The sequence below is a fragment of the Sinohyriopsis cumingii genome, chromosome 9 (assembly GCF_028554795.1).
Source record: "Sinohyriopsis cumingii isolate HCF-2022 chromosome 9, ASM2855479v2, whole genome shotgun sequence".
Taxonomy (NCBI): domain Eukaryota; kingdom Metazoa; phylum Mollusca; class Bivalvia; order Unionida; family Unionidae; genus Sinohyriopsis; species Sinohyriopsis cumingii.
Window position 1 is genome coordinate 100,442,010 of NC_142969.1, and position 25,046 is coordinate 100,467,055.

At 34.8% G+C, this 25,046-nt stretch overlaps 1 protein-coding gene across 1 annotated transcript in view; it reads left to right on the forward strand.

Moving 5' to 3' along the window:
• Positions 1-25,046, forward strand: part of LOC149792343 (serine-protein kinase ATM-like) — a 360,810-nt gene that overhangs the window by 222,137 nt on the left and 113,627 nt on the right. The window contains exons 36-41 of the mRNA XM_089970917.1: positions 1,182-1,432; positions 3,933-4,067; positions 9,589-9,804; positions 12,606-12,705; positions 17,737-17,888; positions 23,758-23,859. Of these exons, the coding sequence (XP_089827043.1) occupies positions 1,182-1,432; positions 3,933-4,067; positions 9,589-9,804; positions 12,606-12,705; positions 17,737-17,888; positions 23,758-23,859 (956 nt within the window). The remainder of the gene's footprint in view (positions 1-1,181; positions 1,433-3,932; positions 4,068-9,588; positions 9,805-12,605; positions 12,706-17,736; positions 17,889-23,757; positions 23,860-25,046) is intronic.

The following is a 25,046-nucleotide window of genomic DNA, read 5'->3' on the forward strand; positions in this document are numbered from 1 at the left end:
TTTCTACAGCAAAACACAAACATTAATACAAATACAGGTTGTTAGAGTTTACATGAAAATGGAAGCAGTATACTTGCTAGTAAACACCTACAATCAACACCATTGACAGACACCTTTTTTTGGGGTGTGGTATTTAATTTACCCATTTTGAAATTATTGACATTGAAATAACTGTTGATATAATTATTGTGTATTGAGTACCATCATCAAACAGATCAACACAATGCATACATTATACACATTTCTGAATGGGATTAGTGGCATGAAAATGTAAAAAATACAGGTAAAACCCTTTATTGCATGATTCATTATAATGCACTTCTGCTTATAATGCGATGGCAGCATGGCTCCCATTTTTTAATTTAAGGTAACCTCTCTTTTTAACATCCTAAATACATGCTCTCAGAAAAGCCAATTATTTGTATCCCTAGCAGATTATATGATCAAGAGGTTAGTTAAAACTGATGACGTTGAAATTTCAATACACATTTCTATGGGGACCTTTTTCAGAAAATTTGTTAATGCAATCCAGCTTATATCGCAATGTTGTTCTTTGTACACTGAGCATCATGTTATAATGGGTTTTAACTGTATTTGAATTGACATTATTTTTTTGTACTAAAGACATCTTGAGTTTCCAAAATTACCCCTTGATCTATCACTTTTTGTTCATATGTCACCCTTATAAGATATTCTCTATTCTGCATAAATCAAATTTTCAGTAAAGGCAATCAACTTGTATGCGAGTATATACTGTCTGATTGTGTCAGCCCAAAAGTTGTCAGGCCATTTCGATTCTTAGTAGAGCATCCTACTGACAACAATGGTAAGTTCACTTGGCAACTTATAAGACTGGCAAATTCAGCTGACTAAGGTATCAGACTGGGATCAAGTGTTTATATTAGACCTCAAGTTACTAATTGGAGGAGGCAGTAATGTCCTTGATCTGATGTATAATGTCAGGAAAAGCTAATAGATTGCAATGATAGAAGATAAGTATTTACATTATTTACATTTTTTTGGTTTCCCACATAATAATTTCCTCCATATTCAGTTTTTGACACATTGTTCTGTCTCTTAGCAGACATTTTTTATAAGAACCTCTTCACAGTTGCTAATTATTTGGTGGTTATGGGGTTAAAGATGACACCATCTCCTTGTTTTAATTGTTTCTTTTCCAGACTTCTTTGTGTGAGCTAATCCTTCCATACCTTGTCCATGACATACTAGTCAGAGGTACTGATGACCATCGAGAAGTTTTGTCAAGACATATAGCTGGTTTCTTTCAAGATCACTGTTCTCAGCTGCCAGATAGATTTAGCCGGTGCCAATCAGTCCTCAGTGATGTTAGTATTTTGCTGAACAAAGACTCGGTCAGGACTATGCTGGCAGTGGTGCAGTACCTGCGCCAACAAAAGAGACCAAAGGAAGGGTAAGCACCTGTGGATTCGAGGAATTGAGATAAACATATTGGTGTTTTACTGTTGTTCTGTCCATTTGAAGTCTTTGTAAACAAGGCAACTCAGAAGTAATTAAGTCACATTCAACCAAATCTGATATTTAGTTTCCTTAATGGGTCCCGATACCTGATTGAGTTCTTCTGATTAGGTATTATTTTTCAATATTTTACAGACTTTTTAACTTTTGGGACTTAAAGATAGGGGCATCTTGCATATCTAATTATAAAAACTTTATTGAGATGAGAAGATGAAATAAGTTATTACTGGATTTCTTTTTCAGATTGTTTTAATACAGTTATGAACTTAAGATCTCGGTCTCTTTTTAGGAAACCTTGTTAGTACAAAACCAAATAAACCTAAATAAAGCATAGTATACATATTTTTTTAATTCACCTGGCAATAAGGCTAAGTAATTGTATGGTGTAGACGTTCATCTGTTGTCTCTGGTCCATTTACAGTTGCTTTTACATGTTAAATATTGACAGAATCGAACCAAATTTGACAGAAAGCATCTTAGAATGAATGCCTTTAACATTTCTTTAAATTATGCCAATCATTGATTAAATATGGGTGTTTTGATGACTCTTTGGTCTTAAACTAAGTAACAGAAAGAAGCAAAACCAACAAGTTTATTAAAATTAACAAATTTATTTCTCTAAGTTACAAAGTGAAAATTTAAGACAAACTTGCAGTATTGTGAATTAAATCTCAAATAAATGTTTTATCACAAGTCCGTAAGTTTAGAATGTTCCAGATGAATTCCAATAGGCTTGAATGTGTTGATGTGCTATTAGTCTTGGTGTATCACAGTAATATAATCCAGAATGTCTTTGAACGAATTCACAGTAAGCCCAAAGTAGTGTTTTAATCCAGAAGTCTATGAGCACTTTCAAATTTCAGTGAATAATCTTTAAATAAATGAGTCCTCTAAAATTGTATCTGAACATGACATTAGATGATTCCATTGGACGTAAAATAGGGATGAATAATTTTGTTTGCATCTTTCTATATATAATAATTTCACTTAAAATAAGGCACAGTAAAATGACTACGATGTAGTTCTTCCAGGACATTGTTTGTAAATAAGGCTAGACCTTGATTTCAGACATTAGTAAACTACTTATTATAACTTGCAAACATGACAGATATCGGTTACACACTAAAATGTGTCCTCAATCATGGACAGAGTTAACATGATAAAAATTGAATATGCATATATGCAAAACAGCTGCCATTATTTTTAATTTAAAAAAAACTTTAAATGACCTCTTCTCACAACCTGCTCAGCTGAATTTGACAGAACACTTCCTGGCATGAAGGTCTTTTATATTGATTCATTTACTGCCAAACCACCCTTCAATATCTCTAAACAGCTGAGATGTTTATGATGATCTTAGGTTACAGATTCATTTATTAAATATGATGTAATGATATGATTTTAAAATTTTCACAAAATCTATGGGTAAGTTTGTTTTTTATTTTTATTGTTTGCAAAAGCTGAAAGTTTTTTTATGGAGCTATTTCAAAATAAGTTTAATCTGCCAAGCCAGAGTTTGCTTTGATACAAAAAAATTCTCTTAAAGAGTAATTGTTTGTGTCAAAATAATTCTTGAAAAAAATCTCTTAAATGAAAGAGTTTTAACCAAGTCCATATGAACCATGTTAGTAGCACCATTAAGGTACATAATAATTGATTTATCTTAATCATGTGATGAAAGATAGTAGGGGAATTCATTGCATTATTATCTTAGTATGATAGATGTGGTTCATGTTGGAGTAGCAGGATCCAAAGTTTGTAGTGAACTTTAATTTCCTGAGTTGGCACACGAAGGTTTGCTAGGACAAGCAGACATTTTGCAATTACATGGAATAAAATCGTAGCTTAAATATTTATATATTGCTTATCTTGAAAATAAGGGGAATTTATACAGAATTGTGAAGAGCTTTGTTTGAGGAAAGCTTTTTTATTTCAATCCCTTTCCTAATTTTTCTGAGGTGCATTGATAGCTCTCACCCGTGCTTATGTTGCAGTCTTTGTTTCTTTGACTCCTTTGTGTGCAATTTATCAAGGATGAGGTGTATTGTGTGCAGTATTTTTTTATTTGCTCCAGTAATTTTTCTACAGGTAATTTAAACAGTATCACACCATGGTAAAGTGTTTTAACATTTTACAAAAGCAGTTGGTAATTTGTTTCTTGTAAAACATGCAAAAATGTATGACATGTCACTTCCTCAGCAAGATGCACCATATCGGGTCAAGATGTAGAGAAATAGTCATGCACCATATCGGGTCAAGATGTAGAGAAATAGTCATGCACCATATCAGGTCAAGATATAGAGAAATAGTCATGCACCATATCAGGTCAGGATGTAGAGAAATAGTCATGCACCATATCAGGTCAAAATGTAAAGAAATAGTTACGCAAGAGAGAAAAATGAGATTTTGATTTTTGATTATTGATTATTCTTCAGACACCATCAGATGACTCCCTGGGATGACAACTTTTGGCTGGATGTAGATTACCTCCATATGGCCAAAGCGGCGCAGTTCTGCTCGGCTCACTTCACTGCTGTGTTATATGCAGAGATTTGGTGTGATGTACAGAGGTAAGTCTCGAGGTCTCATATTTGTTTTAGCTTCTTTCGGAGTTCGAGTGTCCAGTATTAGCTAGCTCATTTCACTGCCATTTTGTTTGCAGATATATGGTGTGATGTTCAGATGTAAGCCTCAAGCACAACCCATACAGTATGACTGTAAATCTTGTTGAATTGACCATTAAATAAAGGTCTTGCAGAATAATTGCAGTTGTGCAGAAATATGATTGCTGCATTCAATCCAGATATTGGCTTTTTGCATATGTATTTTGTGATGTTCAGAGGTAGGCTTCTATTCTCTTGTAGCTGCCAAAAATGCCCTCCACATGGCTAAGGCATTTGAGCTCTAATCAGCAAACATGAGATTCAAAGAAGTGTGTTTTGAGGTCCCAGACGTGATGTTTGTACATGACTAAAAAATGTGATGTCATCCAATTGAGAATAAGCCATCTTTTCATACAGAAATTTTTTGGAATAAAAAAATCTGATTTGATAAATTAACTTGTGTGGTTATTTTTCCAAGCATTTTATAAACTTACAAAGAAAGAAATAGTTGGTTTAATTAGCATTGTCAAATATTAATTCCATATACACACACAGTTATTCACAACCACGGTGCCATTGAATAAAAATACATACCAAGTTTCTGTCTTTAAAATCCATTGGATGCCAAAATATTGGCCAAGTTAGATGCACTTTTTGTTTCTTTGAATAGTTCATAAGGGGATTGGAAGATAATGCAAATGTCATTAGTGTTCTTCTTTGCAATCACTTGAGACTGTGAATGCTGGAGCATCTCCGTTCCCACCAAAGAAATTTACACAAGTGATCTCCTGGCATTACTGTACCATATATACAAACATTAATTACCATCATTCAACTAAAAGAAGGAATAAAGAAACATATCACACAGCTTATGTACCATCAAAAAACTACTCCAGAATAAATATATTATTCAGTAAACAATGTTAAATGCCTTTCAAGTAAGGAATAAGGAAATAAGGTGGGACATAAAAAGTGGAAAAAATATTTGTCAATGTGCCATAGCTTGAGACTGCGTTTTTAGGCACCACTAGTTACAACAAAATAGGGCATCATTTATCTGTCACTCAATTTCTGGCGCTTACATACACACACTATAGAACATGGTTTCTTTGAATTATGTTGGAGGGCCAGTCCATTTCACAAGATAATTGTAATGATAAGGATTAACTGTTACTTAGTCACACTGGCTTTCATATTTGTTTACTTAAAACTAACCTTTAGCTATTGTGCAGTTTGGCAACAGCTGACCAGAATATGTGAAGATGGCATGTCCTGGGGGAAAATTAGGCAAGTCACAGGGAGAAACAGCATGTACTTTGAGAATTTCACATGTATTGGACCTTAAAGATCAGTCAGTATTAAGTGAAAATGAGGCTTTGAAAAATGCAGTGAAAAACCTCCTGATTTTAGGTCCCAATCTCCCTATTTATTTTTATTCAAGCTCCCTACTTGGCTGTTGAAAAGTTGACAGGTATGTCCTTACCGCTGTGTTTCACAAAGTAAAACGCCATCAACCAGGACCTTTTAAATCAGTGGAGACACACTGGCTTGAGACAACTGGGGGAAGTGTTTCTTTAGTGTCAGCCAGCTAAGTAATATATGAAATAATGGTTGTTTATACCTGACCTCTTTGCTTTTTAATGGGTTTTTTTGTGACAATTAACTATATTAACTGCCCCAAGGATAGTTTTACATGAGCTCTTTGCAGGACTCTTTACCATTTATATATGCTACTTGTTATGGGCATTGAAAGAGGCGGGTGATTTTGTTCATTTAGGTATTTTTTGGAATATTTCTGAAAATCATGTTTTTTGAAACAGAACTGTGTCATTGGGTTTGGGAGTAGAAGAACCATGTCTCTAGCATGACACCTATTGTGGCAAGTACGGGTTCTTAGCTGCATACAGTAGGGTGCTTGTTACATGCAGGTATACACACAGTAGGGTGCTTGTTACATGTAGGTATATGCACATGGTCAGGTGCTTATTTCATACAGGTGTATGCACACAGTAGAATGTTTGTTACATAGAGGAATCTGCACATAGTAGGGTACTTGTTACATGCAGGTATATGCACATGGTCAGGTGCTTATTTCATACAGGTGTATGCACACAGTAGGGTGCTTGTTACATAGAGGAATCTGCACACAGTAGGGTGCTTGTTACATGCAGGTATATGCACATGGTCAGGTGCTTATTTCATACAGGTGTATGCACACAGTAGGGTGCTTGTTACATAGAGGAATCTGCACACAGTAGGGTGCTTGTTACATGCAGGTATATGCACATGGTCAGGTGCTTATTTCATACAGGTGTATGCACACAGTAGGGTGCTTGTTACCAACAGGTATATACACACAGTAGGGTGCTTGTTACATACAGGTATATACACACAGTAGGGTGCTACATGCTGGTATATGCACATGGTCAGGTGCTTATTTCATACAGGTGTATGCACACAGTAGGGTACTTGTTACATACAGGTATATACACACAGGTGGGTGCTTCTTACATACAGGTATATACACACAGTTAGGTGCTTGTTACATACAGTTATATACACACAGTAGGGTGCTTGTTACATACAGGTATATATACACAGTAAGGTGCTTCTTACATACAGGTATATACACACAATAGGGTGCTTGTTACATACAGGTATATACACACAGTAGGTTGCTTCTTACATACAGGTATATACACACAGTTGGATGCTTCTTACATACAGGTATATACACACAGTTGGGTGCTTCTTACATACAGGTATATACAGACAGTAGGGTGCTTTTTACATACAAGTATATACACCCAGTAGGGTGCTTGTTACATACAGGTATATACACACAGTTGGGTGCTTGTTACATACATATATACACACAGTTGGGTGCTTCTTACATATAGAGGGTTCCCATACTACCAGGAAATTGGGAAAAAGTTGGAATAAATTATAATTTTTTTCCCGATTGTGGAAAGTCCTTAAATTTCGTAAATATTGAATAAAGTCAGGAAAAACCCAGGAATTATTCACCACCACTTGACACCCAAAACAATCACGTAATTGAGTTGTAACTAAACTGATCATGAGTTAAATTTATCGAGTTCTAACCAGAATATTTGGAGGGTGCATTATGGATCATTTGGTTGCTTACAATAAACATATATGCTGAGTCAATTCAAATACCCAGTGGATTAGATTCATCTAGTAGACTTTTATTTTCAAAGTCAGCTTGATATCTGTATCTTTCCTTACATGGAAGGTATGAAAACCAGTCTAGCATCACAGAAGGCCAACATGATGGTGGCAAAGCATAACCGCTTACCTGATGGACCTGCAAACTTTAAACATTGTTAGATCGAGTGATACTTGCATGAAATCGATATGAAAATTACTTATTTTCTCAGAAATTGTGAGTATTAAAATCATTATGTCTTTAATCTGCTGAAAGACAAGATAAAACTACGTCATTGATGAAATGTGACCTGGTACTCGCCATTTGCATTGCTAGCCACATGAGTACACAAATCTAACAACCCACATTTTCAAATTTTGTAGAGCAAAAAATTATAAAAATAAAAATTAAATAACAAATGAACACAAAATTTTCCATATTGAAATATTCCAAGAACAACTTCTGGAGTTTTGTTGTATCATGTGACTACCACGTTGACATGTGTTCACTGCTTGATAAATCAGACTCCCCAGATTGCTGGTTTTTGCAAAATGTGTCTGACTTTCATTTAATATAATTGAATTTCTGTACATTAACATTATAAAGGTGTTTGTTGTTGATATCACGTGACTATTGGACTTCCAATGTCATTTGAGATTTGTGGAGTCATATGACATGTAATGAATATGGCGAGTACTGGGTCAGGTTTCATCTACGCCATAGTTTCGTCTTGTCTATCAGTGGATTAACAACATAACGATTATAATACTTGCCATTTCTGAGAAAATTATCATTTTCCTATCAATTTCATGCAGGTATTAGTCGATATAACATAAGCTTAAATTGTCTAGGCCTGCTGGTAAGCAACTACCATATGTCGCTACCACACGGTGGCAGCAAATTCCAAATTTTCAGTAAGCAGTTGCAATGAACCCACACCCCAACCTAAATGTCCAAATATGAAAAATGGGTTGGGAATATTTGGAGGAAACTCACATTAGAAAACGAAGTGCTATTTGTTTTAAGCCAAATTTGTAGTCCAAATTGTTGAATCTCAGCTGAAGTGAGAAATTGTTGTCCCTTGTATTATATATTAAAAATAAATATGAGCCCCTGTATCAATACAGGTTTGGGGATTGATTTAACGAATTACAAGAAGACATGTTGATTTTACAGAAAATTCAGTCCTCATTTATACAACAGTATATAATTTTGAATGATGGATTCTTAACCAGATCATCTTAAGGAGATTAGGGTTGTTTGAAAAATCTTGTTTGGGATTTTATTGTCAGAAATAAATTTTGGGTTGAACTCTTTTCATTACAAGACATGAGTCTAATTATTTGTGTTTATTTATTTTTTTCATACTGAAATAGGAAATGTTACTTTCTATGAGATGCATATATATATATTGCTATAGAATTCTTTAGAATTAAAGGTTTGAAAGGAAACAAAACATAATTTATGTTCATTATGTTGTTCCCATGCCATTAGCAACATAATGCAGCAAAATACAGTTAGAATTTTTATTCTGTACATTGAAATGACTTTACATGCCAATTTATAGAAATATAATCAAACTTGTTGATTAAAATTGATACATTTTGTGGTTTTGTACTTCATCATCTTTTCTGACTTAAGATGTTTTTGAAGAACCTTGAAAGAGAAACATCTTTAGATTTAAAATGCATGTTTCATAATCTAAAATGTTCATTAATTTCATTCAGTAATGGTCATATGTGAACCTTGAAAAAAGTAATTTCATCCTGGAAAACCCCTGGAAATGTATCTTTAGAAAAGCGTGGGAACCATGCATACAGGTATATACACACAGTGGGGTGCCTGTTACATACAGGTATATGCACACAGTAGAGTGCTTGTTACATGCAGGTACATACACACAGTAGGGTGCTTGTTACATAAGGTATAAACACACAGTAGGGTGCTTGTTACATACAGGTATATACACAGTAGAGTGCTTGTTACATACAGGTATATACACACAGTAGGGTGCCTGTTGCATACAGGTATATACATACAGTAGGGTGCTTGTTACATCCAGGTATATACACACAGGTGCTTGTTATCTCCGTTATATACACACAGTAGGATGCTTGTTACATACAGGTAAATACACAGTAGGATGCTTGTTACATACAGGTAACAGTAGGGTGCTTGTTACAGGTAAATATGGAGGATACGTATTTAAATTTGTTTCAAAATGGATTTTAATATTAAGTTACAGGCATTGATCTTTGCCCTTCATTCATGCAAGAAATTTCCTCCAAAAAAAATCCCCATTATTAACTGTTTTGTTAGAGAGAAAGCTGACCATTCTAAAAACCAGTCCCAGATAAGCCAGTCCCATTCCCAGTCACAGAGCCAGGAGACTAGAATAGATTCCCTAAGTGGTGCCTCTTCTGACAAGACTGGCCTCAATGTGCAGGACCTACTTTTGGAAGCTTACAAATGGATAGGGGATCCAGATGGGGTGTATGGTTGTGGTGCTGGTAGATTAGCAGACTCCAGATCTAGGTAAGTTACAAACAGAAAGATTGAATGTACTATATTTACCATTGTGTTGAATTATTCTTTAAAATTATTTTCTAATGCATTGTATGCTTTGGGACATTTCATGTCAAGACTTTCTATACACTTCTCAAGTCAGGCATATTATGTTAAGGACTTTGCCAAGTTACATACCATAACTCATTGGTGTGTCTCATACATGCCCATGCCTCAAAGTCGAGTTCATGGCTAGGGAAAAGGTTATTCTGTAACTTGTATCTGTTCCAGAGCATAGATTTTCAGTTTGACAGTGTTGTACCTGATGCCCTGCTCCGAGGTCAAAACAATGGTAAGACAGAATATAAATCAGTAACCTCTAACCATGTATGGGTATTACTTTTAAACCAATGAAGATACAATAATCATGTCCCAAGCTTAGAGGTCAAGGTCATTCATTGTGGAAGGGTCATAAGACAGCTTATTGTCTGTTGTTTGTGATACTCTCAGGGTTCCCACGCTACCGGAAAATTGGGATAAAGTCGGGAGAAATGATAACTTTTTTCCTGACCGTGAAAAGTCCTTGAATTTTGCAAATATTGATGAAAGTCAGGGAAAAACCCGGGAATTTCTCTCCACAACGTGACACCCGAAACAATTACGTATTTGAGTCGTAACTGAACTGATCATGAGTTAAAATTATTGTTCTAACCAGAATATTATGAGGTTGTAGTATGGATCATTTGGATGCTTGCCATAAATATATTTGTTGAGACAATCCAAATGTTCAGTGAATTAGATTCATCTAGTAGACTTTTTGTTTCACAGCTCAATATCCGTATTTTTATATTTTTATGGAAGGTATGAAAACCAGTCTAGCATCACAAGAGGCCAACATGGTGGCGTTAAAGCATAGCCGATTAGCAGATGGCTAGCAAACTTAAACATTGTTAATTCAATTTATACCTGCATGAAATCAATAGGAAAATTATTTATTTTCTCAGAAATTGTGAGCATTAAAATCGTTATGTCTTTAATCTGCTGAACGATGACAAAACTAAAGAGGTGATGAAATTTGAGCTGGCATTAGCGATTATGATTGCTAGTCGTATGAGAACACACAATCTCACAACCGTCATTTTCAGATATTGTAGGAATTTTAAAAAAATGAAAGTCATTGAAATAAAAATACAAAAACGAAAGGGCACAAAATTCTCTATGTTTATTCCAAGACAAACTTCAGAGTATTGTTGTATTACGTGACTATCATGTTGACATGTGCTCTCTCACGTAGGGAGCATACGAAGCAGGGAATCAGACTACTCTGCTTGATGAATCAGACTGGTCAAGTTTCTTGTAGTTGTTCTCGAAATAAATATTTTATGAATTATATGTTCTTTTTGGTTTTTACAAAAGGTATCAGACTTTCATTTAATATAATTGAAATTTTGTACAACATTAAAAATGAGTGAGTTGTTGATATCACGTGACTATTGGACTTCCAATGTCATTGTTTAAGATTTGTGAAGTCATGTGACTATTAACACAAATGACTAGTACTGGGTCAGGTTTCATCTATGCTGAGTATGAGTCTGTCAGCGCATTAAAGACAATGATTATAATACTTGCTATTTTTGAGAAAATAAATAATTTTCCTGTCGATTTCATGCAGGTATAAGTCGATATAACAGTTTAAATTTGCTAGGCCCGCTGGTAAGCTATCTTACCGTGGCAGCAGATTCCAAATTTTTTACATGTAATTGCTCTGAACCCACACTCCATAATAAATGTCCAATTGTGAAAAATGGGGTTGGAATATTCAAAGGAAAACCGGATTAGAATGATGTCGAATCTCTGAGATGATCTTTGGTACGAAATTATTACACAGTGATTTGTAGCTTGAAGCATTGGTTTCAGATCTTAAATGAACCGCAGGAGAAATGGGAAATTGTCGTCCCTTTTATTATATATTAAGAAACGAAAAGAGCCCATGTATTAATACAGGTTTGGGGACTGGTTTATTGAACTACAAGAAGACAAGTTGATTTTACAGAAAATTCAGCCCTTGTTTATACAACAATGTATAATTTTGAAGGTCTTTTTTGTCAAAATTTAAATAGACTATTTTGTAAAAGTTTTTAAATGATGGAATTTTTAACCAAATCGTCTTAAGGAGTTTAGGTTGGTTGAAAAATCTTGTTCGATATTTTATTGGCACACACAAATTCAGGGTTAAACTTTTTTTGTTACAAGATAAGATTCTAATACTTTGCATTTATTGGGTTTTTTTCATACTGTGATAGGAGATGTTTACTTTGTATAACATGCACATATATTGCTCTAGAATTCTTTAAAATTAAAGGTTTGAAAGGAAACAAAACAATTGATGCTCATTATGTTGTTTCCACGTAGCAACATAATGCAGGTCAGCAAAGTAAAGTTAGAATTTGTATTCTGTACATTGAAATGGCTTTAAATGCCAATTTGTAGGAATATAGTCAGATTTGTTTTGTGTGACTCATTTTGTGGTTTTTTACATGATCATTTCTTTTCTGACATATATGTTTCGGAGAGTCTTGAAAGAGAAACATCTTCAGATTTGGAAAAGGCATGTTTTATAATCAAAAATGTTCTTTTATTCCATTCAGAAATGGTCATATGTTAACCTTGAAAAAATTAATTTCATCCTGGAAAAGACCTGGAAATTTATATTTAGAAAAGCGTGGGAACCATGTACTCTAGTTCAGTTTTTTTAATAAAACAACAAAGCAGTTAGATTTCTTAAGCAAATGTTTCATCTAGGTTCAATTTTTATTTATTTTTTTCCTTAGGGTGCACACTTACGAGCATGAAAACCAGTGGGATAAGGCAGTTATCACTTGTGATATAATGATGAAACAGACGCCTGGGGACCAGACAACAATGTTACAGGTAAGTTAATATTGTAGAATGGAATTGGGAAGACCTTTAACCAGACAACAATGTTACAGGTAAGTCAGTATTTTAGAATGGAATTGGGTAGACCTTTTACCAGATGACAATATTACATGTAAATTAATATTGTAGAATGAAATTCAGTTCATATTTTGAATACGTGCCAATCATTACGCCTTTTTTCGGCAAATTACATCTTATACTGGCTTGTATATGGATTATGTTTTTTCAGTACATTTAAAAAATAAAATAAAAATAAAACAATAAAAAGTTAGATTTGTCATTTTCATTATCACCTCTTAATTCCACACATAAATTTGAGAATATTCTTAAAAAGATGATAACTGTGTAAATATAGCATAAGAATACTAGATGTCATAGACTTGCATGTACTTTCCTTATTTTCTATTTATAGCAACTGTATTTGACCCATATCCAAACAAACAGATGGGTTTATTCAATTTGAAACTGTACCTCACAGACTATATTATATTGATAAGATAGGTAGTGGACCATTCTATACTTTTAAAGAAAATTGGTCCAGATGTTAAGTGAAACAGGCTTTGCAACGTGACTTGTGAATGTTATGTGACTGCAAATGTTAGAGCAGATGGATCTTTTCAAACTTCAAATCATGTCAGATCAGAAAAAGGACAAATCAACACTGCTTTAAAAACTTTAAAAGATGAATATGAACGTAATGTAATACAGCACTCAAATAAGGCATGTCATTCTTATTGCAGAATTAAAGACTTCAGGTTCACGATCATTCCGCAAAAGTTACACATATAGACTAGTTACAGTGAGTGATGAATATAAATAATTTGTCAGTATATTTTGTGTTTGTATTCTGGTTCTAATCCATATGGATTTTGCTCTTTGTGACAAGAATTTTGACAAGCTACAGAACCAGGTTAGTTGCAAAAATCAATCTGTTTTAATCAGTGTGCTGTAATTATGGCATGTAATATATAGATTACACTTTTATGCCCAAAGTAATGGCATGTAATATTTAGATTACACTTTTCTGCCTAAAGTAATGGCATATAATATATAGATTACACTTTTATGCCCAAAGTAATGGCATGTATTATATAGATTACACTTTTCTGCCTAAAGTAATGGCATGTAATATTTAGATTACACTTTTATGCCCAAAGTAATGGCATGTATTATATAGATTACACTTTTATGCCCAAAGTAAAGGCATGTAATATATAGGCTATGCTTTTATGCCCAAAATGGCATGTAATATATAGGTTACACTTTTATACCCAAGTAATGGCATGTAATTTATAGATTACACTTTTATGCCCAAAGTAATGGCATGTAATATATAGGTTACACTTTTATGCCCAAGTAATGGCATGTAATATATAGATTACACTTTTATGCCCAAAGTAATGGCATGTATTATATAGATTACACTTTTATGCCCAAAATAAACTTTTTTTTTGCCACTCAGGCTTGGCATGTATGATTTTGACTCCAAAAACTGAAAGTTGAGGTCGTTGCATTTGTGTAAACTGTTTTCTCTGCCAAATACATTACCCAATCATATTAACATCAGAAAATTCCTCCACCCCAAGTGCAGCCGTCGAGAAAAGATGAAAAATCTTCATTCCATGTCGATATCTATATATCAAGTGAAGTAACTCTTGCAAAACATTTTCCCATGCCTATTCTGAGATGTCACCTATATACATAATATTTACAGATTTGATTAAGCTTTACTTTGGGATTGCAATTAAAGTTTGGTGTTCCTTCTGAATTGATTGGCATTTATCATTTATTTCAAGCCATCCATCTACGCTATACTTGAATACATGGGGCCCTGAGTGGCCGAGTGGTCTAAAGTGCTCTCCATTTTGGATCACTGCCATCTCATCTCTGTCTGCCTTGGTTCAAGTGTTTGATTCAGCCAATGTAGGTATGTGAGAAGGCTTGCCAGTAGCTTCTCGTGGGTCGGTGGTTCTTTCCGGGGTTTTCCCAGGTTCTTCCTCCACCATTAATACTGGCCGCCATGTATAGCCTATCGTGTGCTGAAAAATGGCGTTAAACCCTACAACAACAACAACTTGAATGCACCTGTAGTAGGCATTGTAGTATGTTATGATGTCAATCTATTACCAATTTCATTTCCTCACAATAACTAGAATTGTTCATCTACAATTTCCAGAAGTGTGAATGGCTTGCACCTAAGATAAGGAAGAACCTTATCAGCATCGGGATTGATAGGTCAAAGGTCAAGGTCACTATGAATGAGAGAAAGAAACTTGTATTTGCACACAAATTTCACTTATCTACATAGAGGATTTATTAAATACATGTTGCATTCAGTGTGCCATTTATGGTACTTTTGTACAGTGATTTAGTCAATTTTAGTGTTAATGCACTGTCATATATACATCATTTGTGCATTTTTATTGAATTGCATAGTAGACATTGTAAAGGCAGGAAGAAGAGGTCACCGTCCATATTTTCAGACCATAACATTGTAAGAGCTGGGAGAAGAGGTCACAGTACTTATTATCAGACCTAGACATTATAACGGCTGGGAGAAGAGGTTACAATTTACATTTTCAGACCTTGAAATTGTAAGGCTGGTAGAAGATGTTACAATTCATATTTGTCAGACCTAGACATTGTAAGGGCGGGAAGAAGAAGTTACAGTCCATATTGTCAGACCAGGACATTGTAAGGACTTTGAGAAGAGGTTATAGTCCATATTATCAGACCTAGACATTGTAATGGCTGGGAGACGAGGCTACAGTCCATATTGTCCTACCTACACATTGTAAGAGCTGGAAGAATAGATCACAGTCCATATTGTCAGACCAAGACATTGTAAGGACTTTGAGAAGAGGTTATAGTCCATATTGTCGGACCTAGACATTGTATGGGCTGGGAGAAGGGGTTACAATTTATATTTTCAGTCCTAGAAATTTTAAGGGCTGGGAGAAGACGTCATAGTCCATATTGTCAGACCTAGACATTCTGAGGGCTGGTAGAAGAGGTTACAGTCCATACTGTCATACCTACAGATTGTAAGGGCTGGTAGAAGAGGTTACAGTCCATACTGTCAGACCTAGACATTTTGAGTCTTCACCCTCGTTTTGGTAATGGTAGTCCCTGTTAGGGCATCCCTGTTCCCTGTGAAGATTCACAGCACAGCTCCAGTAGCAACTGTCACATCTAATTCAACAGGTGTTGTCACAATGCCCCACCCCACCCAGTCTAATTAAAATCTCAAATGCATCCCATTATACAGCAACCTACATGTGAAATGTTATATTCTGGGATTTTGTTGGCTGGTTATTGTTACACCTATTTACTAATAAATTGGAGAAAATAGGGAAAGATTGTTCATTTCTTTTGGCAGCAGACTGGGCTTAAATTCCCCTGCCTGCCCACATTCAGCGTAAGTGCTGGTAAAACAAATCATTTGGGATTACAATTTTACCTTGCTTTAAGGCTTCCATCCCAACTGCCAACAGGTTCATCCAGCCATCCTGTTAACCTTTCTACATGTATATTGATCAGTGCAGTTATTTCAGACTGTTGAACTGCTTGATGGCTTCCATTACTAAAATTAAAAGACTATTCAACAACTTCTTTCCAACAAGCATTTAACAGAATTTGACCAAAATTTTTATTTAAAAAAACATTCTTGCAATGAAGAAATTTCGATGTTTTATTTCAGTTGTGGCTGCCATTATTAAAATTATATAATCTTGTTGAAATGACTTTACATTTTGCCTTTATCTATTGTACTGAATTTTGTAACAGCTTTGTGCTTGATATCTTATCTTCGTGTATTGAATTTCACATTTTTTGGGAGACCATTCTGGTGGCCTAAGGAGGTAGAGCATCTGCTTCAAATGCAGGAGGTCTTGGGCCTGAATCCATGCTGAGTCATACCAAAGATTTGTAAAAATGGTAGTAGCAGCTGCCTTGCTAGTCGCTCAGCATTAATAGGTTAGTGTTAGGACTGGTCGTTTTGGTGTCAGGATAATTTGACTGGATGGGACATAATGCTACACATCTGCAGCATGATGACCCATTGCTAGACTTCACTATAAACTGCAGACACTGCAATATGACTTAAAAATTGTTAAAGCTACATTAAAAATCCAAATCACATGCACACACATATGCACATTTTTTGGAAGGGTTTAACTTCCAAAAATGTTGTGCAATTTTGTTTTTTAATTTTTTTAACATAACCTTTTGTTGGCACTGCATAGCCATTTTTTGCTGAATATGAAGTAAAACACTACATACATACATACTTGGCACAATTTAATTGAAAACATTATGTCATGAAGGACTTTATGTTGTATACAGGTAATACTGATCCACTTTCAGGTATGACTGCCATTAGATACAAGTTTAAGCTACATTAAAAACACACACACACACACACACACACACACACACACACAGAATTAAACAACTTTGTCTAGAAAAGCTGCTGAACAGAATTATGACAAATTTTTAACCGAAATCTTCCCAGCATAAAGGCCTTTAAATATTGGAAAAATTGTCCTGCTGTGCTCTCAAATGTGGATAAAGATACAACAAAAAATAGAAAACCTTAAAACTATTGCCTTCATAACGTACGTGATCAACATTACTGGCTGAAATTTCTACAGAAAACATCCTACTGTTCCATATTTCCTTGTCGTCTGTTCTTGCATTGCGATGTCAGTGAGGTGAGCACTCTGAGTCATACAATTAAAGCTAATCTGCCATCAAATGCAGACAAAGGTGCCCAACAAATGGGAAACCTTTTTTGACAGTATCCAACTAAACCAGATTTGTCCAACTGCCACTGCATTTGACCTACCTGGCAGATGCAGCCAGGGGTTGAAAATTCACTCACCAGACTCAAAATGGCAAATGAAAATGTCCAGAATAAGGGCTGACCAGTGCTCCTCATTGAATCATATGGGAAAAATTAATTATCCCAGTCGTATTTTTGAGGCCATTTTCTTCCGCAACTAAACTTTACTTTTGTATTTACAGACTATACAAAACTTTGGTGCTTCACACATATTGGAAACTTATATGGAAGGAATTCATGGAAGTGAGACTCATTATTTATCTCCAGAGGTTGAAGAGTTTCGTTATGAAGCATCCTGGAGGATTGGACAGTGGAATTTAGAGACACCAAATAAGTAAATATACCTGTATGCTATATATACTCACCTATAACTAGTTAAACTGCACACAGCAAAGATAATGATGTGCCATAGCATGATGTGCCTGCAGTTCAGGGTCTATGTTGTTTGTGCTACTGATTATGCCTAACAAACTGCACAAACTCAGATCTGCTGGTGCATTATGCTACGGCAGATCTGGGTCTGTGCAGTTTGCAGTTGGACTAGTCTTATAGGTGAGTACATATAGTATGTATTATGGCCATGATGTTGAAATGAAAATTTGGGATGCACAGTAAATGTGAATTACAATTATTTTAATACATTCATTTAATGTTGCAGTTTCTTGTAATAATTGCAAGAGTTTTTCATCAGTACAAGGAATATGTATTAATGTGAATTTTAGTGATGATATTTTCATATTATGAAACAGAGTAATATAATGGAGCAAATACATATGGATGAAATACATATCATGGAATAGATACATATCATGCATGAACAGCGTCCAGGCCCCGCTCTTGAGGGGGCCCTGTGCTTCAGGCCTAAGGTTGTCCTTATGAGTTTGTTAAGCTGTAGTCTCCACCAAATCACGAAAGTTGTTCTAGTATGGACATAATCAGTGTTTGCAGTAACATACCAATTGAGATACCGATACTCTGGCCCCACGCTGTCATGGTCGGCCCTAGGCCCCGCGTAGTCCTAACGCCGCCTCTGATATCATGGCATAAATACATATCATGGAACAAATACATATCATTGAACATATATATATGGAATAAATGCATATCATGAAATAAATACATTTGGAATAAATACATATCATGGAACAAATATATAGCATGGAATAAATACAATTGGAATGAATACATATCTTGGAAAAAATATGCATGTAACAAATACATATCATGGAATAAATATGTATCGTTGAACAATTGCATATCATGGAAGAAATAGATATCTGTAACTTCCTGAGCTTTTCCTCAGCACAAGGCCAACTTTGACTTGATGTCAACTTGGGATTTCAATCACAGGACTGTGAGGAGAGCTATTTAAGATTCAACAGTTTAACAAAGGAAATATTAACTGTGCAGTGTGCATGATCAAATCAAGAATAAAATTGTAACATTCTAGTGCAAACTCTGTTGTTATGAAATAGGTCCAAATGAATTGATCACACTGAAAATTCATCTTGGTTTTCATAAATGTAGATGACATTTAAGAAAGTACATAATAGAATAATCACTGAAAAAATGATTAATGTATTTCTCAGGAAAGAATATAACCAGAAACAAATTGAATTATGAAACACATGAAAAGTGACACCACTCAGATGTGTTTCCCATTGAATATACTATTGTTATAGTCCATAATTCAATAATACTTTGAAATATAAATTTAGAATTGTTTTTCTTCTCGATAGGTAACTAAAGGTTGTCACTGTAATATGCAGATAATGAATACTCCTGTAGGAATACTACAATGGATGCCCCTTCTATACATGTTTAGTTATTTACCATAGTAACAATACCATACATGCCAAGTCTCCCAAATTATCCGGGAGTCTTTTGATTTTTGACCCATCTTTTGATCTACTTATTTGCCAACAAGATCTCTCAGAAATAAAAAAAAATGCCAAGCATAGGTATTTCCAGCTAAAACAACATTCAATACACTGTTCACGACTAACGTAATCCGTCTATCAAGTTTTTCAGAGAATGTTTTCTGCCTTTTCCGTCAGTTTGATAAATAAACCTCGGATGTAATTCATCCCCATTGAGAATTATATTCTTCATTTGTTCACATGGAGCAATATATATGGCAGTGGAAGGAGACACATCACACTCGAAATATCATCAGCCTTTGCTGTCGTACGTTTCGCCAGATGCGAATCACCAAACACATAAAAATTGATGTATATTCCTACAACTACTTTTGGAGTTATTTAAAAAATTCTGGTGCCATGTCGAAACGTCTGCTTACGGATTAGATGGAAAATATGCCTTCGAAAAAAAAAAAAATATGTTTGCAAGTTCAACAGTGCTTGCTTAGGTGAATTTAAATGTGTGAAGCATAGTGAAAATTGAGAAAGCTTTGCATACTGCACAGTTTGCAACACACATTTGAACATTTCTAGTGGGGGGAAAAATGATCTTACAAGGCACTTGAAAAGTATGCAGCACATTGCAAACAAGAAATCGTCACATAATGTGCCTAAAGTAATGCAAATGTTTGTAACACCAACATCAGTAGACATTGTCACTAAAGCAAAGGTTCTGTTTGCTAACTTTATGGTGAAGCATAATTTACCATTCTTGGTTGCTGATCATTTTAGTGATGAAAAGTGTGTAGCAATTCTTGTAAGGGTGTTTAACAGTGACATTCACAGATTGACAACCAGATTCCTGGCTATGCCCATTTTCAATATTGGGACTGGTGAAAACCTGTCAACTGTCTTCAAGAATTCTTAACAGACAGATTCCATGGAAGAACTTAGTAGAGCTTCACTAGATTTGGGAATCTGGGTTTCTTCAAGGGTGTGAAAACTCTGCTCATGTCTACCCAGAAGACATCCAATGGTGTTTCTCCCCAAGTGAAAACTGGGCAGGTCTGAGGCCAGGGAGATCAGTTTGTCCCTGAACTCGTCTTCAAGTTGACACTGTTTATCAGTTGCTGTAATCAATCTGTCACTCAGCTGAAGCACAGCTTCTACTGAAATCTCCAATCTCCTCTCAGGATTCAGGTAACCAAGGGCCTTCAGGGTCAGGTCATTAAATGGAAATCTGGCTAACATCTTTGCTGTAACTTCCTCATAGAAACATCTGGCTTCCATACCCACTGCTAACAAAGAGTTGTCATGCTGGTTTTCTGGTGACATGAAGTTGATCTCCGTAATGCTGGCTGATGCAGTGATAACACTCGTCTTCACAAACTTTCCCATGAATTTCCATTGAATTCCTTCCATCTCCACATGGAGGTATCCCACCATAGCATCACCAGCCTGGAACATGGTGTTAAAGTCATTCAGTGGTTCCATGATGTATAGAAGAAAGTGATATGTCAGTTTCATCTCTGGGTATTTAAGGTTCTCTACAGATCTGTTCACTTTACTCCCCACCATCACAGCATCTTCATGGCTCTGGAAATATGACTGAAGAGCTGGCCACTGTTGAAGGAAGCATGCAATGCATTTCTGGAGTGACAGCCACCTTGTGCTACAATGCTTGACCAGTTTGTACTCCTCAGTGTTGGTAAACTCTAGGAATTCTTTTTAGACCTCACTATGCTTGGAACTGTAAGTGAAGTGATAGTAGGTGTCGACCAGAAGTTCTTCAACTGGGACAGCCAATTTCTTCAAACCATACTGGTGAAATGGCAAATGCATCCAAAGTCAGTTACATCTGGTTGATGTTCACGAACTCTGGAGAGGGCAGAAATTTTCTTTTCAACCATTGCATTTGCATTGTCACTGCTAAACCCTCTATGGCAGCACTCAGCTTGCCACACAGTAATGCAGACCTTGTTTGCTATTTCAACATGTTGTGGAAGATTCAGACAGACCACAGTGGAAATTTATGTGGAAAAACTGTATTGTCACTAATATCATGTAAGATAAATGCAAAGTGTGACTGTTTGAGGTCAGACCTTAAAATGAGTTGTGTATCGCTGCAAAAGGAGCTTCTCTACAAGACTGAAAGACATCCAACATGTGTTGAAAAAAAAACTGTTTGAGGTTCCTGTGTGTCATTATTTTTTTAAACCACAGTGATTTTTTTGAAGATTATTAAATTATTTTTTTTCAGATTAAGAAAATAACATAAAAACAAAACTAATAAAGTCAGTAACTATTATTCATTATAGTTATTTTACTTAGTTGTGGTATGATCTTCACTGTCACACTTAAACTTATGAGAAAAATAGTCATTACTCAAATCTCCCAGATTTGGACCCAATCGCCCTGATTTTTGAACACAAATCTCCCTGGTTTGGTTCCAGAAAACTTGGCATGTATGCAATACTGACACTTTTAATATATTTCTCCACTGGAATTTCCATATGCAGTAATATATAACAGTATGATAGATTGTTATTTTGTCCTTCGAGTCAATGGATGTGTATGCAAACAGTTAAATATTGCTACTGCATCATATAGCAAGGGTACTTCTATGGGATCATCAATTTTCAATGCTGAAGAATATATTGTACATTTATTTTGTATAATTTGGAATATTATATAGTGTGTATTGTTTTATTTTCTTGCAGTATATTGTGTTCTCTATAGTAAGCATACCGCAGTCATATTTGTTTTCTTACTTCATGCATTCACTGCTCTCCTACTTCACATATACAGTCACTGCCAGTCAGAATCCATCTGCCAGAGCTCAGTACACTATACAATACTGGTATTTATACCCTTGAGACCCATTAGTCTTATGCGGAGATTGATGGGGAAAACTTTGGTCATAAGCATGTAAGGGAAACACGAGTAGTTCGAATGATACTTAACAACACCTTAGTAACACTCAAAAGTAAGATGGTTGGAGAATATCAGTTTGCACTTGCACAAGTAGATTGTCAGTGGAATTATGCCTCATTTGGAGATTGATGTGAAGTTGTTCACAACAGAAGTTAACTCTGTATCTCAGAAAATCTATATTCTGTGCTAAATAATAAAAGAGAAATTAAAAGAGACCAAATTACAATGACCAAAAAGACCAATTTGGACCAGCATTGACAACAGGAGACAAACCTGTACAAATTAAGTGCCAATCACAATCACCCAAAATTACAGTATACTAATTATCTAAAGTCACTACATGTGATATTAAAATATTTGTACAATTATTTATTGTGCCTAGTGACCCTACAAGTCTTTGATATCTTCATGTATGTATTAAAATGGATCCAATATTGTTGACCATTAATACAGACATATGAAACACTGAAACTTAATATTTAATACTGAGATTTGTGAGAACTATTTTTAAATGAGCCACACACTATTTATATTTTATAACACCAGAATTTATCACAGTATTGAATAAAAACATATCATATAACAAATAAATATCATGGATTAAATATGTATCATGGAATAAACATATATACATATCATGGAATAGATACATATCATGGAACAAATTCATATGAAATAAATACATTTGAAATAATTACATAGCATGGAATAAATACATATCATTGAACAAATACATATGGAAAGATACATATCATGGAACAAATACATATGAAATAAATACATTTGAAATAATCACATAGCATAGAATAAATACATAGCATAGAACAAAAAAATATAATGGAGCAAATGAATATCATGGATAAAAGACATATCATGGAACAAATAGTTTGGTTTTTATAATTAAAAATAGTCCTCACAAAAAATAATGAATCTCAGTAAATGAATAAGAACTATATTTTTTAACCATTGCTTATAAATATTATCAAAGCATACAGTAAGGGCATATGAATGCATAGATAGTTCATTTCTGTTTATGAACTGATAGCATCCTTTTTTGAGGAGCATGATGCAGTTTGAAATAAAATAAATGTTTGTTACAAAGGCTTGATACAAATGTTTATAATGTTAACCACCCTGCCCTTACTACCCCCTCCCCATACAAATATTAAATTCATTACGGGACTGATGTCATACTAAAGATGACCATTTGTATACTGATAATTTATACACTCTCCTTGGGGGTAAAAATTCAGATTTGTGTATTGATAACTTGTACACTCTCCTAAGGGGTAAAAAATTTAGATTTATTTATAGAAATTTTTTATTCACTCTCCCTTGCTTTAAAAATTCAGGAAAAAATATTTGCTTTATTGTTATCACTCACTTAGCTACATTTGAATTTTCTGGCAGACTAGAGACAAATTGTGGCTTCCACCAGGCTTTGTACATAGCAATGAAGGCATCTCATGATGGACATACCACTTTCTCCCAGTCAGCTATTAAGCAGGCAAGGTAATTATAATGATACTCTTGTGTGAAATGTATAACCAGGAAGGTAATTATAATAATACTCTGGTGTTAAATGTAATAACTAGCAAGGTAATTATAATGATACACTGGTGTGAAATGTATAACTAGGAAGTAATTATACTGATAATCTGGTGTGAAATGCATAACTAGGAAGGTAATTATAATGATACTCTGGTGTGAAATGTATAACTAGGAAGGTAATTATACTGATACTCTGGTGTAAATGTATAACTATGAAGGTAATTATAATTATACTCTGGTGTTAAATGTATAACTAGCAAGGCAATTATAATGATACTCTGGTGTTAAATGTTTAACTAGGAAGGTAATTATACCGATACTCTGGTGTAAATGTATAACTATGAAGGTAATTATAATTATACTCTGGTGTTAAATGTATAACTAGCAAGGCAATTATAATGATACTCTGGTGTGAATTGTATAACAAGCAAGTTAATTATAATGATACTGTGGTTGTTGTTGTAGGGTTTAACACCATTTTCAGCACAAGATAGGCTATACATGGTGGCAAGTATTAATGGTGGAGGAAGAACCCTGAAACCCCCTGGAAAGAACCACCAACCCACGAGAAGCTACTGGCAAGCTTTCTCACATGATACTGTGGCGTAAAATGTATAACTAGCAAGTTAATTATAATGATACTGTGGTGTGAAGTGTATAACTAGAAAGTTAATTATGATGATACTGAGGTGTGAAGTGTATAACTAGCAAGTTAATTATAATGATATTGTGGTGTTGGTGTGAAGTGTGTCACTAGCAAGGTAATTATAATGATACTGTGGTATTGGTGTGAAATGTATATCTAGCAAGGTAGTTATAATGATAACTGTGGTGTTGTTGTGAATTGTAGAACTAGCCAGGTACTTACAGTGATACTGGGGTGTTGGTGTGAATTGTACAACTCGCAGTTTATACAGTGGTGTTGGTGTGAATTGTACAACTAGCCAGGTAATTACAGTGCTGCTGTGATGTTGGTGCGAATTGTATAACTAGCCAGGTAATTACAGTGATACTGTGGTGTTGGTGTGAATTGTACAACTAGCCAGTTAATTATCTTGATACTGGAGTGTTACTGTGAATTATATATTTCAATACTTGAAAGGCACTTTTTATTCAAGCATACATTATTGGAAAGTGGGGCATACTAC